The sequence below is a fragment of the Procambarus clarkii genome, chromosome 47 (assembly GCF_040958095.1).
Source record: "Procambarus clarkii isolate CNS0578487 chromosome 47, FALCON_Pclarkii_2.0, whole genome shotgun sequence".
NCBI classification, from domain to species: Eukaryota; Metazoa; Arthropoda; class Malacostraca; order Decapoda; family Cambaridae; genus Procambarus; species Procambarus clarkii.
The window spans coordinates 19,791,636-19,808,357 of NC_091196.1; the positions used below are offsets into that span (position 1 = coordinate 19,791,636).

Genomic DNA, 16,722 nt, shown 5'->3' on the forward strand with positions numbered 1-16,722 from the left:
TTACTGTTGAAGGAGAGGCACTAGGCTAGTCCTTACTGTTGCAGGGGAGGCACTAGGCTAGCCCTTACTGTTGAAGGAAAGGCACTAGGCTAGTCCTTACTGTTGAAGGAGAGGCACTAGGCTAGTCCTTACTGTTGCAGGGGAGGCACTAGGCTACACCTTACTGTTGCAGGAGAGGCACTAGGCTACATCTTACTGTTGCAATGCTAATTACTAGAATGCAGATACATTTAAACCACCTCACATATGCCGTTAATTAACCCACTCACAGACGACACACGGGCAACACTGCACTTAACATTTACTTATCTTAAGGAACGACAAATAACACACAGGTGATGATAAAAAACACACATCACAAGATTGAGAAACGACGACGTTTCGGTCCGTCCTGGACCATTTATAAAAGTCGTGTAGGTGAATACTGGTACTGAGGTTGTGGTGGTACTGGTAGTGGTGGTACTGGGGGGGGTGGTAGTACTGGTTGGGGTGCGCCGGTGGCGGCTACCAGACTTTACCATCATGGCCACAAACGACCTTAATAGGTAAATATGGCGGAGAGTTGTATATCTTCTTAAGAAACGATGCGCTGACGCTTACTGTTGAGCCATAGCAATGAGATGATATAGAGGGCGTGAGGGTGTGGCAGTGTTGTGGGGGGGGGGGGGAGTGTAGCAGTCTTTAGGGGTGCCTTTACTGCTAGAATCCACTCAGTAAAACATCTAAATTACTGGGACCGACTAAAGAGCCTAAATCTGTACTCCCTTGAACGCAGGCGGGAGAGATACATAATAATTTACACGTGGAAAATAATTGAGGGGCTGGTCCCAAACCTGCACACAGAAATAACACCACATGAGACCAGAAGACATGGCAGGATGTGCAGAATACCCCCGTTGAAAAGCAGAGGTGCAACAGGTACTCTGAGAGAGAACTCTATCAACATCAGAGGCCCGAGACTGTTCAACACGCTTCCACTACACATAAGGGGCATAACTGGCAAACCCCTCACAGTGTTCAAGAGAGAACTGGATAAGCACCTCCAAAGGATACCTGATCAACCAGGCTGTGACTCATACGTCAGGCTGCGAGCAGCCGCGTCTAACAGCCTGGTTGATCAGTCCAGCAACCAGGAGGCCTGGTCGACGACCGGGCCGCGGGGACACTAAGCCCCGGAAGCACCTCAAGGTAGCCTCAAGGTAGGGTGTAGGGAGGGGGGGGGGTGTGATGGGGGGAGTGTTGGGCGGTGTAGCAGTGCTTAGGGTGCAGGAGAGAGTAGTAGGTGGTAAGGTGCAGTGTTGTAATGTTAAGAGAGAGGTGTTGTTGTTATCTTGAGATGATTTCGGGGCTTAGCGTCCTCGATCAGGTTTCATTTTTGTTACACACACCCCCCAAGAAGCAGCCCGTAACAGCTGTCTAACTCCCAGGTACCTATTTAATGCTAGGTAATAGGGGGGGGGGCATCAGGGTGAAAGAAACTTTTTGCCCATTTGCCTCCGGGGATCGAACCCGGAACCTCAGGACTACGAATCCGAAGCGCTATCCATTCAGCTGTCAGGCGGTGTTGTCAATGCTCCCGCAGAGATATGATGTTTTTTTTTTATGATTATCCATCACACACACACACACCACATATGTAAGACCAATCCTGGAGTATGCGGCCCAGCATGGAGCCCGTACCTTGACAAGCACAAGACGAAGCTGGAAAAAGTCCAAAGATATGCTACTAGACTAGTCCCAGAACTAAGAGGCATGAGTTACGAGGAAAGGCTGCGGGAAATGCACCTTACGACACTGGAAGACAGAAGAGTAAGAAGAGACATGATCACAACCTACAAAATCCTCAGAGGAATCGACCGGGTAAACAAGGATAAACTATTCAACACTGGAGGGACGCGAACAAGGGGACACAGGTGGAAACTGAGTACCCACATGAGCCACAGAGACGTTAGAAAGAACTTTTTCAGTGTCAGAGTAGTTAACGGATGGAATGCACTAGGCAGTGATGTGGTGGAGGCTGACTCCATACACAGTTTCAAGTGTAGATATGATAGAGCCCAATAGGCTCAGGAATCTGTACACCAGTTGATTGACAGTTGAGAGGCGGGACCAAAGAGCCAAAGCTCAACCCCCGCCAGCACAAATAGGTGCGTACACACCCATAAAGAGAAGGGGGGATGCATATGGATGACACAGGGAGACCATCAAACCATTAGGAGCGTGACACATAGGGACATAAAGCAGCAAGTGTCCCGGGTGGTGGTGGGAGTGAACAATAGGGTAGCCAGGACACCCGCGGCCCGCACACCCCCATAACACACCTCTTCCCGCCACATTTCCGCGCGAGTCGTGCTCACTCTCCGCCATTAATTACACGCTCGCTACCCCCGTCAACTTTCTCTCGGGGCAGTAAAAATAAAACACGAAGGAAATCCCGGCACAACAGTACTCGAAAGGCATCGTCAATCAGGAGACAACGGCCATTAGAGCAAAACGCCACTCAGAACGCAATACCAATCAGAAATGAACAGCACTGGAAGCACCCCCCCCCCAAAGTCATCAGTAACATCCCCAGCCTCCCCGTTCATCCCCCCCACTCCCACAACCCCCTCCCCCTACACCTTTCACCCCCGCTAGCACCTCCACCCATCAATTACAACCAATCATTCTCACCAGTTCCATTTTCCACCTGTCATATTCCTTATCGATCTCAAGTTCGGAGTTTAGCAATCACTGAGTTTACCCCCCCCCCCCCTCCCCCATTAACTGCCTCAATGAGGAAGACAAGGGGGGGGGGGTGTTACAAGGTGGACCCACTGACACCCTCCGGAGGCACAATAGGACCACTATAGGCCGTTGGCTGAAACAAGGCCTTTCCCACTACCCCCCAGTCATCCACGAAATTGACGAAATTAACGTTAAATTAACAGTGTTGATTTATCGTTATTCCAGTATTTTTTTTTTGTCTGCTGGGATACATAATGAGCCGGTATATGTATAAGCACTCCGGGAGACATCTCCCGTCACGCAGGGTGCAGTCGCACCTCCACAGATCTCCAGTATCAGCTCTTGATACTGGTAATGGCTCAAAAGGGCCACCACTTACGAGCTATTCATGCCCGTGCCACCTTTTGGGTGGCTTAATCTTTATCAATCAATCAATCAATCGTATGAGCACATTTTAGCGACGCTGAACGTTGTGCGTTCAGCGTCGCACAACGCTGAACGCACTTTTTTTTTAGGGGGATGCGCGCCTCGGGTTTCACTATTGCCATCACAGTGTCTGAACGACGTAAACACTTCAGCCCATTTTGAGATATACTTGTACAAGCAAGAACACTAGAAGCCCCAGCGTGGGACCTCCGCTCCCACACAGTGGAGGCAGGCCGAGGTCATCCCTCCTGTCACCACGGCTCCTGTCACCACGGCTCCTGTCACCACGGCTCCTGTCACCACGGCTCCTGTCACCACGGCTCCTGTCACCACGGCTCCTGTCACCCACAGGAAAAGGGTTGGAACACAAACCGTCCAGTTAGTCACTTTATCTCCCCCATTATCCTTTTACCCCGACCTAATGTTCCAATTTTCCGCACCCGCCATCCGTCTTCCCCCCATCACTGTTGCTGTCGCCGGTGGCTAGTTAAAGCACCTAGACCCCAGCTAGAGACCACCGAAGCACTACCAAAGGTGTCACTAGCACAGTTCAAGGCAACTTGAACCGGGCAACTGCCCGAAACGCTTTGCGTAATAGTGGCTTTAGGCATTGTATGTACTAGCTCTATCTATAAAGCCAACAAACTTTGTAAAATCTCTTTATGTATGTACCTTTACCTAAATAAAAATTATTATTATTATTAACTAACGGTAGTTAATATAGAGAACAGAGCACTCAGGAAAGCCTCACATCGTTGCCATCCCCTTACAATCCAACAATCTGATAGATTAACAACACAATCCCACCCCTCACTTCACACCTCGAGAAATCCTACAGATAGATTAAATTATTATTATTAACATCTTTATTGACAAAATGAATTACAATTTTGCCTAATCTGAGGATTTCGATTAAGTCTTAAGTGAGGATAATGCTAGTATTGACTGTCACGCAGGACAGAGGGTCATACATAAGACAATAGGTCTAAACTGTAGGCGGAAGTACATATATATCATGGTTACAATCAATAGTTTAATTAAACGGCTTCTTCCACTCTCGGGGAAGACCAATCATAAGCCTTTACCCAAACGGGTGAAGCAATTACTTACTCTAATTTTATCAAAACGGCCGAAGGAATCCCCCCACCCCTTGCTGACGTGATAGTGACTTATCTTTAAGGAATGATAACGTTCTTAAGCTATGGCAACTAGAGTGCCACCCTTATAAATGGTCCTTTCCCCCATTAATTGTGACAGACTTGACCACACTTATCCTGTGCGGTTCAGGGTCGCTCGAGTGTCTATATCCCCCCTTGCCTTATCCTCAGTTCTAAACAAATGAAGAACAACTATACGGTTTTATAGTATTTATAACTATAGGAGCCGGTCGGCCGAGCGGACAGCACGCTGGACTTGTGATCCTGTGGTCCTGGGTTCGATCCCAGGCGCCGGCGAGAAACAATGGGCAGAGTTTCTTTCAACCTATGCCCCTGTTACCTAGCAGTAAAATAGGCACCTGGATGTTAGTCAGCTGTCACGGGCTGCTTCCTGGGGGTGGAGGCCTGGTCGAGGACCGAGCCGCGGGGACACTAAAAGCCCCGAAATCATCTCAAGATAACCTCAAGATAACAAGGTTAAACACCAACTTTTAGAAGTTGGAGATGTACATCTAGAAGTTTAGATATACACATGAGCTATGTACTCATGCACATAACTCTACATGAGCTTATAACACAGATAACTGTGCTCCAGTTCACATAAAAGAAGTTCATGAGCACATTCAATAGTGTTCACGTACAATTATTCACGCTCACAGAAAGCCTTGTTCACGTTCATATAAACGTGATCAAGTTCCCACAAGAGTCTCTTCTGGAACTCTAGCAACAATCATTTACGTGGTACCAAAGCGAGCCCCGGGTTCTGGGTACCGTACACAGTACACAGTGGGTACCGTACACAGTACACAGTACACAGTGTGTGCCAAGAGCAGCAGAGAGCGGGGAGACGCGCCACTCACATATACTAAGATACCCGGCCACCTTTTCTGTGTCACTAATTATACACTAGAGACACTATGAGTCAAGCAGGGACGGTGTACTCACCTCTGTAGCTGTGTGTGTATACTCACCTCTGTAGCTGTGTGTGTACTCACCTCTGTAGCTGTGTGTGTATACTCACCTCTGTAGCTGTGTGTGTACTCATCTCTGTAGCTGTGTGTGTACTCATCTCTGTAGCTGTATGTGTACTCATCTCTGTAACTGTGTGTGTACTCACCTCTGTAGCTGTGTATGTACTCACCTCTGTAGCTGTGTGTGTACTCACCTCTGTAGCTGTGTGTGTACTCACCTCTGTAGCTGTGTATGTACTCACCTCTGTAGCTGTGTGTGTACTCACCTCTGTAGCTGTGTGTACTCACCTCTGTAGCTGTGTGTGTATACTCACCTCTGTAGCTGTGTGTGTATACTCACCTCTGTAGCTGTGTGTGTACTCATCTCTGTAGCTGTGTGTGTACTCACCTAGGTGTGCCTGAAGGATCGAGCGTCAGGTCTTAAGTCCCGCCACACTTCGACTATCAGCTCCTGGGCTGACAATGAGTTCCGTTGATAAACTCTCCGGGGTAGAGGACAGACTAGTCCCTATCAACGCTCCTGGGCTGACAGCTTCAAGGCCACACACCACAACAACTCATAAACACTATACCCAAACACCGCCTGATTGATCCTTATTATTTCACCTGTTTGTGATCGCAAGACGAAAACAAAGTTCAGACCAATACGCCAACAGCTAATGCTATATACCAATGGCCATAACAAGAAATAATAGTCCTGTCGAGGCGGAGAGCATAATAAACTAAGCAAATGAGAGTTACGTGAAGGGGGATATTAATAAATTAATCCCTTGAATCTATAAACATTACGTGAGCTGGATCAAGGTCCCTTGAGTAGTGGCAAGATTATGTTGTGAATCATTCCCAGGGGCAAGCTGGACCCCAGAGGGTGAGGTGGACCCCAGAGGGTGAGGTGGACCCCCAGAGGGTGAGGTGGACCCCCAGAGGGTGAGGTGGACCCCCGGAGGGTGAGGTATACCCCAGAGGGTGAGGTGGACCCCCAGAGGGTGAGGTGGACCCCCGGAGGGTGAGGTATACCCCAGAGGGTGAGGTGGACCCCCAGAGGGTGAGGTGGACCCCCGGAGGGTGAGGTATACCCCAGAGGGTGAGGTGGACCCCCAGAGGGTGAGGTGGACCCCCGGAGGGTGAGGTATACCCCAGAGGGTGAGGTGGACCCCCAGAGGGCGGGCTGTACCTCAAAAGGTATATGCTACAACTTGAGGATGCTATGTAAACATAACATGGCTAGCTTATGACCTAAAAATGTGTCTCCCCCCCCCCCATGTAAATTTTTTAATTTGTTAAATTTTGCCCCGAGGGGCGAGTTTATTGGGCAGCGCCACTCATCCTGTGAGTGGACACACCGCCATAGTGACAGTATTGGGCAGCGCCACTCATCCTGTGAGTGGCCACACCGCCATAGTGACAGTATTGGGCAGCGCCACTCATCCTGTGAGTGGACACACCGCCATAGTGACAGTATTAGGCAGCGCCACTCATCCTGTGAGTGGACACACCGCCATAGTGACAGTATTGGGCAGCGCCACTCATCCTGTGAGTGGCCACACCGCCATAGTGACAGTATTGGGCAGCGCCACTCATCCTGTGAGTGGACACACCGCCATAGTGACAGTATTAGGCAGCGCCACTCATCCTGTGAGTGGACACACCGCCATAGTGACAGTATTAGGCAGCGCCACTCATCCTGTGAGTGGACACACCGCCATAGTGACAGTATTGGGCAGCGCCACTCATCCTGTGAGTGGACACACCGCCATAGTGACAGTATTGGGCAGCGCCACTCATCCTGTGAGTGGACACACCGCCATAGTGACAGTATTGGGCAGCGCCACTCATCCTGTGAGTGGACATACCGCCATAGCAGAGGATGACGTACCGCCATAGCAGCATGTCCAACACTCCCCCCTTGTATAGTTTTAAGTATAATGCTGTGTTCTTAACCTTGATAGGGCTAGTGATATACAACAATGCCTCGACCCCATCATGAATGGTTCGGGGGGCCTTCTTCTGAATCTATCTAAAAACCACATCGTACAAGAAACACACTCGAACCCCTGTCAAAGATGCAGAGTCGAACCTTCAAACCTAACCATAAATGAACGACCCCAAGCAACCCACCTAACCCGTCGAGTCCCACGCAGAGGAAACGTAAGATATATGCCAGCCGAAACTCTTCATAGTAGGTTGTATTTGTAACGATGGTTACCACATAACGTAAATTTGATATTAGTTGAGAGAACGGGTTGCCACGACGACTTGAGTTAAACACACTAAGCACTCAGCACGTCTATCACAAGCACTTGGTACACAACTTGACACAAACGCACTAAGCACTCACCACGCCCATCACAAGCACTTGGTACACAACTTGACACAAACGCACTAAGCACTCACCACGCCCATCACAAGCACTTGGTACACAACTTGACACAAACGCACTAAGCACTCACCACGCCCATAACAAGCACTTGATACACAACTTGACACAAACACACTAAGCACTCACCACGCCCATCACAAGCACTTGGTACACAACTTGACACAAACACACTAAGCACTCAACACGCCTCTCAAGTTCAACCTTTTGTTTTTATCTTGGAAGAATGTTGTTTGTGACACCTTACACCAGACGTCGCCGCTACCATGCCTAGTTTCAAGACTGAAAAGTATATATATAGTTATATCTTCCATTTCTACAAACATTCTCTGGCGTGATTTTGACGAATCACGCAAAATCGTCATTTTCTTCAAAAGTCTGAAACGCCTGATTTGAAAACATCATTGAACGTTCTATGTCTATTACAGTGCCACTTGGGAGACTTTGACTATGATTGTCTTTCCTTGAGCTTTCACTCAAAGATCAACTTTCTGGAATATATTGATTCTGATCAACATCACTCAAAGGTCAGTGAAGATAGCAGGCAGGCAGCCTCCCCCCCCCCCCCCGCCCCCCACGGGGTTAGGCTACACGCACCTTTGCATTTACTAGGAAATGTAGATGTTTATCTCTCAGAATGTTTGGTAATATGTTTATTGTTTGTGATGTGTGTCTATGTATGTATTAACACGATGTACTGAACAGGGTGAGAATAGCTTGAGCTACCTCGTCCCTTTGTGTATTTTACCTCAATAAACTTATTTCAATTTCAATTTGCATTTACATATTCAAAAAAAAAGTATAAACAACGCAGTGGGCCTATGGTCAGCCTGCACTTGTACGAGACATTTTCCTGTTTAAAAAATGTATGAAGAAATTTTCAGCTTACAATTCAACAACAAACGTCCAGCTCACAAATGCATAAACATGTATGTGTAGCGTGTGTACTGAAGCTTGATGGGCTGGATTAACTGGTGAGGTGTTTTGTGTTGACTTCAAGTGTCCCTCCCCCTTCACCCTATTTCTTCTCCCCCTTCTCTTTGCCCATTTCATCCTAGAGAATGATTCTGTGTCATTCGTCACACCCATCCTCTCCTTTCCTTCTCTACAATCATCCATCTTCTCGGGAAACTTAATCCATTTTATCCACCAATCCTCCTCCAACCTACTTGGAGATCAGCCGATAACGATGCAATGAAACAGTGATAAATTTGGCCCACAAAGCCTCAAAACCCCCACGACCTGCCACAGATCCCTCACATCAATCCCACGCACTGCACCACACACTGAAGGAGAAGCCTCTGCGGTGGTTACCTTGAGGTTACCTTGAGGTGCTTCCGGGGCTTAGCGTCCCCGCGGCCCGGTCGTCGACCAGGCCTCCTGGTTGCTGGACTGATCAACCAGGCTGTTGGACGCGGCTGCTCGCAGCCTGACGTATGAGTCACAGCCTGGTTGATCAGGTATCCTTTGGAGGCGCTTATCCAGTCTTTTATGACGCCATTTCTAGAGTATGCAGCTCCTGCTTGGAACCCACATCTTATGAAACAAAAATAAACTTGAGGAAGTTCAGATAAGTTTTCAAAGCAAGCCTCAGGAAAGCTACCAAATCAAGTTATGACAACTGAACTTATTACTGGGCAAATATAAGAGAAACAGAGACGAGCATTATGCCGATGTGCGAGATATTAAGAAGCACATTACACCCTAAGGCAGCCTATTTCAACTCAAAGAGCACAAGTAAGGCCATTACCCAGAGAGTGCGCTACGCCAGTATGTCTATACAGCACTCGTAGGGGATAAAGTGGCCAGGAGCTAGGCTATGAGGACGGGGTGTGTGTAGTGGTCCCAACCAGGTACATCATCGGGGGATAGAGCGACGACTCTGCAAGAAGCGAGGGGCACCGCTCTATCAACCTGTTTAACTGACAAGAACACAAGTAGAAACTAGAAACAGTTGAGCCAAAGGGACGTAAGAAAGATCCCCTTCAATGCAGGTCACGAGTGGATGTCGGAAAGACCTAGACAAGGAAATGGTGAAAGCAAACTTCATCCAGAGTTGTAAATATAGTACATTATTAGAGGTTTGGCGTACAAGATTACTGACTGCTAGTGGGGAAGAGCCCAACAACCTCCTCCCAGCAGACATGAACAGGTAAGCACAAGCCCGCAATACACAAAGAGGAAGCTCAACCCCTGAGAACTTAGGGAGGCGAGTATACTGGCTCAGCAGGGTGTCTGTGGCGAGGTTTTACTCCTCTCCACAAGAGGGCACAAGAGTACAGTTCTTCAGACGTGTTTGCAGAATAAGAGCTCTCCTTCCCGGAGCTCATCCTAAGAATTGTCCTGTTTAAATTATCCAAATCAAGATCCACCAAACCGTTTGCAACAGGTTCTCAATTACTTCTGGGCGAAGAGAGGAAGGATAGTGAAAGAGCGGTACCCAGTCATTCTTCCCTGTCCAGGGGTTTGAACTCCGGTCGTTTTTTATCGCGAAGCGAGAGGGGCGAGAGCGCTAGCCACAGAGAATTGCTTATGCAAGATCTTCTCCGTCGGTGATTCTCCCGTCGGTCCATCTCTAGTGTTCTTGCTGCAAGAGATTGTTATTTAGATATTTATGTGGTTCCACTCTTCCTTCCACTTCTTCCATCATCCCTTTCCCCTCCCTCCCTCCCTCCCTCTCTCTCCCACCCTCCCTCTCACACACTCTCGAGGATCGTGTTCTCCAGCACACCATTACTAGAACGCCTCAAACACACTTTTTTCAACAGCGGTATCATTACTCCGTCACCTGAGATGTACCTTACGTCATTCCCTTGTATACAAGCCCTTGACTTTGATGGCTAACGTGGCTAATTCCTGCAAGCTTTGACTCGGATCGCCTTGCAAGAGCCGTAACCATGATGGCTAAACATGACAATGAACTTAGGGGCCCTTGACTGATGGCTTAACAAGAAGTTTACAACAAAAAGCTCCTGAGAGGGAGGGGAGGGAGATAACAGGACACTCCAGTCTCCCTACTGTCACCTCGGGAACTATGGTGTGTACACCTCGTCTCATCCAAACATTATCATCATACGCCTGTATCTCCTCCATCATGCACTCTTAGCTCCTTTGAGCATCTTGCTCGTGACCGTGGGCTGGTGTGTTCCTCACCCAGCATATGACGTGCCTGGTGCTGGACAGGTAAATATATTGGCTCATGAAGATGTTGTGTGTGTGTGGGAGGGAGGGAGGGAGGCAGCTACCCGCTCCACGGTACATAATACAACAAAGCATCAGCCTTCCTTTAACCAACGTCCGCAGATTCATCTCGTTATATCCACAACTCTACTATGTGTGAGGGTGTAAGACGGGGGGTGGGGGGGGGGAATCAGGAAGGGGCTAGTATATATGGTGTTCGTGTAAGCTATACATGTTTATGAACTTAGTCCTCGGCATAGGAATAGGTATATCTTGAGGTTATCTTGAGATGATTTCGGGGCTTTTTTTTTTAGTGTCCCCGCGGCCCGGTCCTCGACCAGGCCTCCACCCCCAGGAAGCAGCCCGTGACAGCTGACTAACTCCCAGGTACCTATTTTACTGCTAGGTAACAGGGGCACAGGGTGAAAGAAATTCTGCCCATTGTTTCTCGCCGGCGCCTGGGATCGAACCCAGAACCACCGGATCACAAGTACAGCGTGCTGTCCGCTCGGCCGACCGGCTCCCAAGTATACTAGAAACCCAAATTATTGTTCTGTAGAATGGTCACAACTCAGTCGGGTTTTAGCGACTGCACTTGTGTGTGTGTGTGTGGGAAACAAGTACCAATAGGTACTTACCTAGTTGTGCTTGCGGGGGTTGAGCTTTGGCTCTTTGGTCCCGCCTCTCAACCGTCGGTAGCTCGATCTAGGCGTTAAGTCTGGAGGCTGGGCAGGAAGTGCTCACAGCACCCAAGGTATATTGTCAAATGTTTCGTGTAAGCACGTGTGCTGGCATGTGTTTAGTTGGTGGCATGTGTTTGGCTCGACACCTGTGCCGCCTGGAGGTCAAGGTTCACGGTTTACGATAGTACATATTGTAGCTATTGTCTGAGTTTTATGTTGTCTTCTATTTATTTTATTTAAAACGCAGCAAAAGATTACATGTGGGATCCCTTCATGCGTGTCGCTGCTCCGCGATAATTGTTGACACTTCATGTTACATCACAACATGCCATAATAAAACATACAAGCCAACACACACTGAAGATAATAAGCACTTCTCGGACTGTTCTCTGTTATTAAACTGGGGTGGCACGGTCTCTAGTTCTCGCCTGGGCGGCACGGTCTCTTAGCTCTTGCCGGGCGACACGGTCTCTTAGCTCTTGCTGGGCGGCACAGTCTCTTAGCTCTTGCCGGGCGGCACGGTCTCTTAGCTCTCGCAAACTCACATACTCTGGAGAATATATCCCGGAGGCAGCAATAATGTTTTAAGGTATTCGGCCAATACTAAACGCTATATTTGACTTCTCTTCTTTTTCCAATCGATTACTACAATAAGGCCAGTTGTAGCAGCACTGTACAACTGTTACACCCGCTGGGGTCGTTAGGTGTGGCTGTTTAGTCACCCGCATCACGTCACCGTAAAGTCTCCTTCGGTAGAGGAGAGGTAAAGTCTCCTCCTTATTTATCTATCAGAACCTCCAAGATTTAATCTCATGCTATCCCTCAAGACACACTGGCAACTAGTGCTGAATCTTAACTACCCCTCCTCCACCCTCCTTGGCCCACCCACTCTTCGCTACACCTCATCACTGTTCCTCCCCCCCACCAGTTGCCATCCCTCGCTCACCCCAGCCAAGCACCGGCGTCATCACTACATTAGTACTGCAAGCGCTGGTTCGGGGGATGGCAAGAGGGGTGACGGTGAAGGTGAGCGGCTGTCGTGGGTTGGGGCTGACGTGACTAGACATGCCAAGTGCCCCCACCATACTGACCCACACCAACCACCTCACCAACGCCGCCGACATCCACTCAAAATCATATAAATTCCATGACGAGTGTGGTAAGACTTCCTGTCGCAGCAGTTACAGAGGGCAGAAAAAAATTCTATATTTCTATATAAATAGAAATAAATAAATTTCTCGATAAATAGTATAATAGAAATACCCTTTAAGATGTGTTTTATTGTCTCAATAAACGTACTTGAACTTGTTACAGCCCCACTCTTGTGCCAGGTAAGTCCACTACGGGCTCACCATAGCCCGTGGTACTTGGAACGTTTTCTTCGGAGAAGCTGAATCTACAACAATAGGTAAGAGTTAATGAGCTATGCGCTATATGTCGAATTTTATTTTTCGATTGGGGACTCGAGACCTCAGAGGAACGACTCTTGCACTCCTAAAGGAATCTTGGAGTAGCCTTTTTAGTGTGTGTGTGTGTGTGTGTGTGTGTGTGTGTGTGTGTGTGTGTGTGTTGATGTTGTAAGCCCGGGTCACTGAAGTCCAACGCAAATCCATTGAGTTATTGGGGAGGATGTCCACTTAAGATAACTGCAGGGAATCCAGAACTAAGTTCATTATTTTAAACTGTGTATGCCTAAATTAGGACTAGGCCTAACACCCATTCCATTCAGCACCCGTCCTCCCTGGTTTATGAATGGAATGTACTTTACACATGATTTACAACTGATTAGGCCTGATGTTCGAGAAATGCTTCCCTTACCTCTCATGCTCGAACACTGCTCGAACACTTCTCAAAATGTTTCATCCAAATTCGTTAATATTTTCATATTGCAAAAAAAAAAAAAACTAGCCTAACCTAGCTTATTGAACGCTCTCAACTGTCAACTCGAAACTTGGGATTAGCTTCCTTGATTCCTTTTTGTATAAGGTTATTGTTATCGATCAGAGATCAAGGTAAAGGTGTATCAACTCATACTTCACCCTCTCCCTCCCCCTTCTTCCTCAGTGGCTTAAAACACAATCGTAAGTAACTCAGGGAGAAAAGCAGATCACATATTATTGTTTGCTCTACGTAACTCATGGTAACTGTTGTAACCCAAAAAATATATATTCCGTCACACGGCAAACTGAGCCCCATTTATACTACACTTTTAGTACGGTAACCATAAATATGCATGAGATGGGAAGGCTGCCTGCCGCCCCGCTCCCTCCGTCCCGGTGAGACCCTTATAGCAACCGTCCCTCACCCTGCCCACCACCACACAAACACTTAACATAATGCACCTATTAGAATTGCTAAGCCAAGCCAACTATACTTCCATCCCTCTACATACTATTGCTATTACCTGCTACCACACCACCACTCAGTCTACCCATTATCTTAAACAGGTAGACTTGTGATAAATATAATATCACCTAACACATGACCAAAGAGACCATACTGGGCCCATCATATTATACAGGACGAAAGTTTCAAGTGACACAGCAGACTACATAGCCCAGCTAATTTGCCTTTAGCCAGCAGATTTTACATAGTGCAATGAACTGCACATGACATAGCAATTACAAAACACAGCTAAAACTCACTAAGTTAATTATGAGGAGAAATTGCTAAGCCAGTATGACCATATAGCATTTGGAATGGGTAGGAAAAAAATGAGCTGGGATAAGACAGAGAGAAGGAATGGTGCCCAACTACTTTAACCATCTGGGATCGAACACCAAGATAAAAGAAGCGAAGCCGTCGCTCTACCGACCAGTCTTGCATGACATGCTTTAATAGTCCTTTATGACAATAGCTCACCAAAGCTGAAGCTTTCTTCGGTTAACTTAACGGTGTGCCTCTGTAACCTTTTTCCCCAGCGCTCACAGGTTGAGTATGGAGTGTATAATACAACAAATGAACTAAATTAACATAAAATTATTAGGTTCTGTAAGTCTCAGCATATTCCATTCAGGACCGCGATGGCATTAGCTCATTAAAACATTGCATGCGAAGCACCTGCTTAGCATGCAAAACAAGAGAATTACGGGACACAACAAGCAAATTATACGGTCCCGCAAAAAGCACCTAGTTTACAAGACCTGGATGATACTGCAGTAGGCTAGACTAATTTCGCACGAAGCATTCAGCTTGCGCTACAGGGCCCTGTACGACACACCAATCAAATTACAAGTCTCACACGAAGCACCCTATATACCACTGGTTCCCAAACTCTTTACGGTCATATCCCTTTTCATATACTGTCCTTATTAATGATACTCTACACCCAGTGAAAGGCTCCTTTCGGTGGTATCCTCTGGTATCATTCATTACCTGTACGCTGTTTCAACTAATGGCCCTCTACATATTGCATAAAAGGCCCTCCCCAGAGGGCCATGGCCCCCAGTTTGATAACAAGTGCTATATAGAGGCCCTACTCGACACAAGAGTCGATCCAATTTGACTAAAAAAAAACTCCAGCTCCGTTTCCAGAGCCCAGATGTGTGCAACAAAGTGAATCAATGTCGACATAAAATACTCCGTCCAAGACTCTTTAATAATCTCACAACACCAGTACGAACGTGAAGATTTCAGAGTAGCAAGATTAGCATAGTTGATAATGCAACAGTGGCGTGTGTGCGCCATGCCTGTGTGTCAATAACATGAATTAAAATGGGCATTCTCATTCGAGCAGAACAAACGGCACGATTTGTACAAGACTCTCTTGAATACACAAAGCCGCCGCAAGGACGGCGACCAAGTGTAGGACTCAAGATCAAGTTCACGGCAACAACTGACGCAACACAAATTCTATGCTCATCTTTGGCATTAACGCTTGTGCTTGCGTATGTTGCTTGTGTATGCTGCTTTTGTTTGTCTATGTTGCTTGTGCAATATTGCTATGACAAGTCACTCAAGATTACGCCACAAAGCGGCTTTCATATTTGGGTTATTTTGTTCATATCTTAAAGGGATGTAGGCACTATTATGTACAAGAAGAGCTTGACATGAGCATTGCGATTCAGTAGAGTGAGTTAGTAGTGTGACAAGAGCTGCATGTAAATCACCCAACAACGTAGCGCTGAGACCGGCAGCGAGCGCTACGGTCTCTGGTCTTAAGGGCAGTACTTACAGGATAGTAGTCTTGGGCGGGACGTGAGGTATCCTCTTGAGATCAAGGAACATGCAGCGGACGGTGGTGCGGAAACACATGCACTTGGGCGGGCACCTGACGCCGGCCGCCCACCCCACCAGCAGCACCAGCACCGCCGCCCGCACGACCACGCCGCCCATCACACTCCTTCCTAAGTACATTGTCTCCAGGTGTGTCTACACCGGTTTAATATATATCACTTCACTAATTAACTCTAAAATATGAAATATATCATATCACATCCCCCTCTTTTTCTAATAAAATCACTTAAATACACTTGTATATTGTTTACGTAAAGTCAATCCATTTGGCACTTGAATATGATGCCCCAGCGGGTTAGGGATGATGCGGGTAGGGCTGTGGTAGAAGAGCCGTGCGGCACGAGGTGCGGGTAGGGGCTGTGGTAGAGCCGTGTGGTAGAAGAGCCGTGTGGCACGAGGTGTGGGTAGAGGAGGTGCAGCCTCTCCCGGTGCCCGCTCTGCTCACACTGACTGCCTGCCTGCCTGGCCCGCCTCCCGCCCGCCCTCTCCACCCACCATCACTATACCATCACCTCTCTACCTTCCACTCTTTGTGTACTTCTCCACAATTATTAACATACTCAAATTTTATGACAGTCGCCAACTTCACATTAAATATATATATATATATATATATATATATATATATATATATATATATATATATATATATATATATATATATATATATATATATATATATAATGTATATGTATACACACACAGATAGAGATAAACACTTGCACATTTTAATAAGACGATTGTATACACACACACATACACTCACTCAATAAGGATAATACTACTTAAACACTTAGAGAGAATTAGTTATGTAAACAAACATCAACATGGCCACGGGATAGGTATGGGGTGTATAATAAATGATCAAACTAACCTTAGAGAAGGATAATAATGCCCATCAACCCTCCTGGAGGGTCATGATCCAACAGCAGGTAATATACATACCACAAGATAATATCTTCCCA

The 16,722-nt window shown here is 47.2% G+C and overlaps 1 protein-coding gene across 1 annotated transcript in view; it reads right to left on the bottom strand.

Moving 5' to 3' along the window:
- The window catches only part of Pxn (Peroxidasin), a 220,677-nt gene extending 204,477 nt beyond the window's left edge, over nt 1–16,200 (bottom strand). The window contains exon 1 of the mRNA XM_045749792.2: nt 15,696–16,200. Coding sequence (XP_045605748.1) covers nt 15,696–15,877 — 182 coding nt within the window. The 5' untranslated portion in view covers nt 15,878–16,200. The remainder of the gene's footprint in view (nt 1–15,695) is intronic.
- Nucleotides 16,201–16,722: the final 522 nt, after the last annotated feature.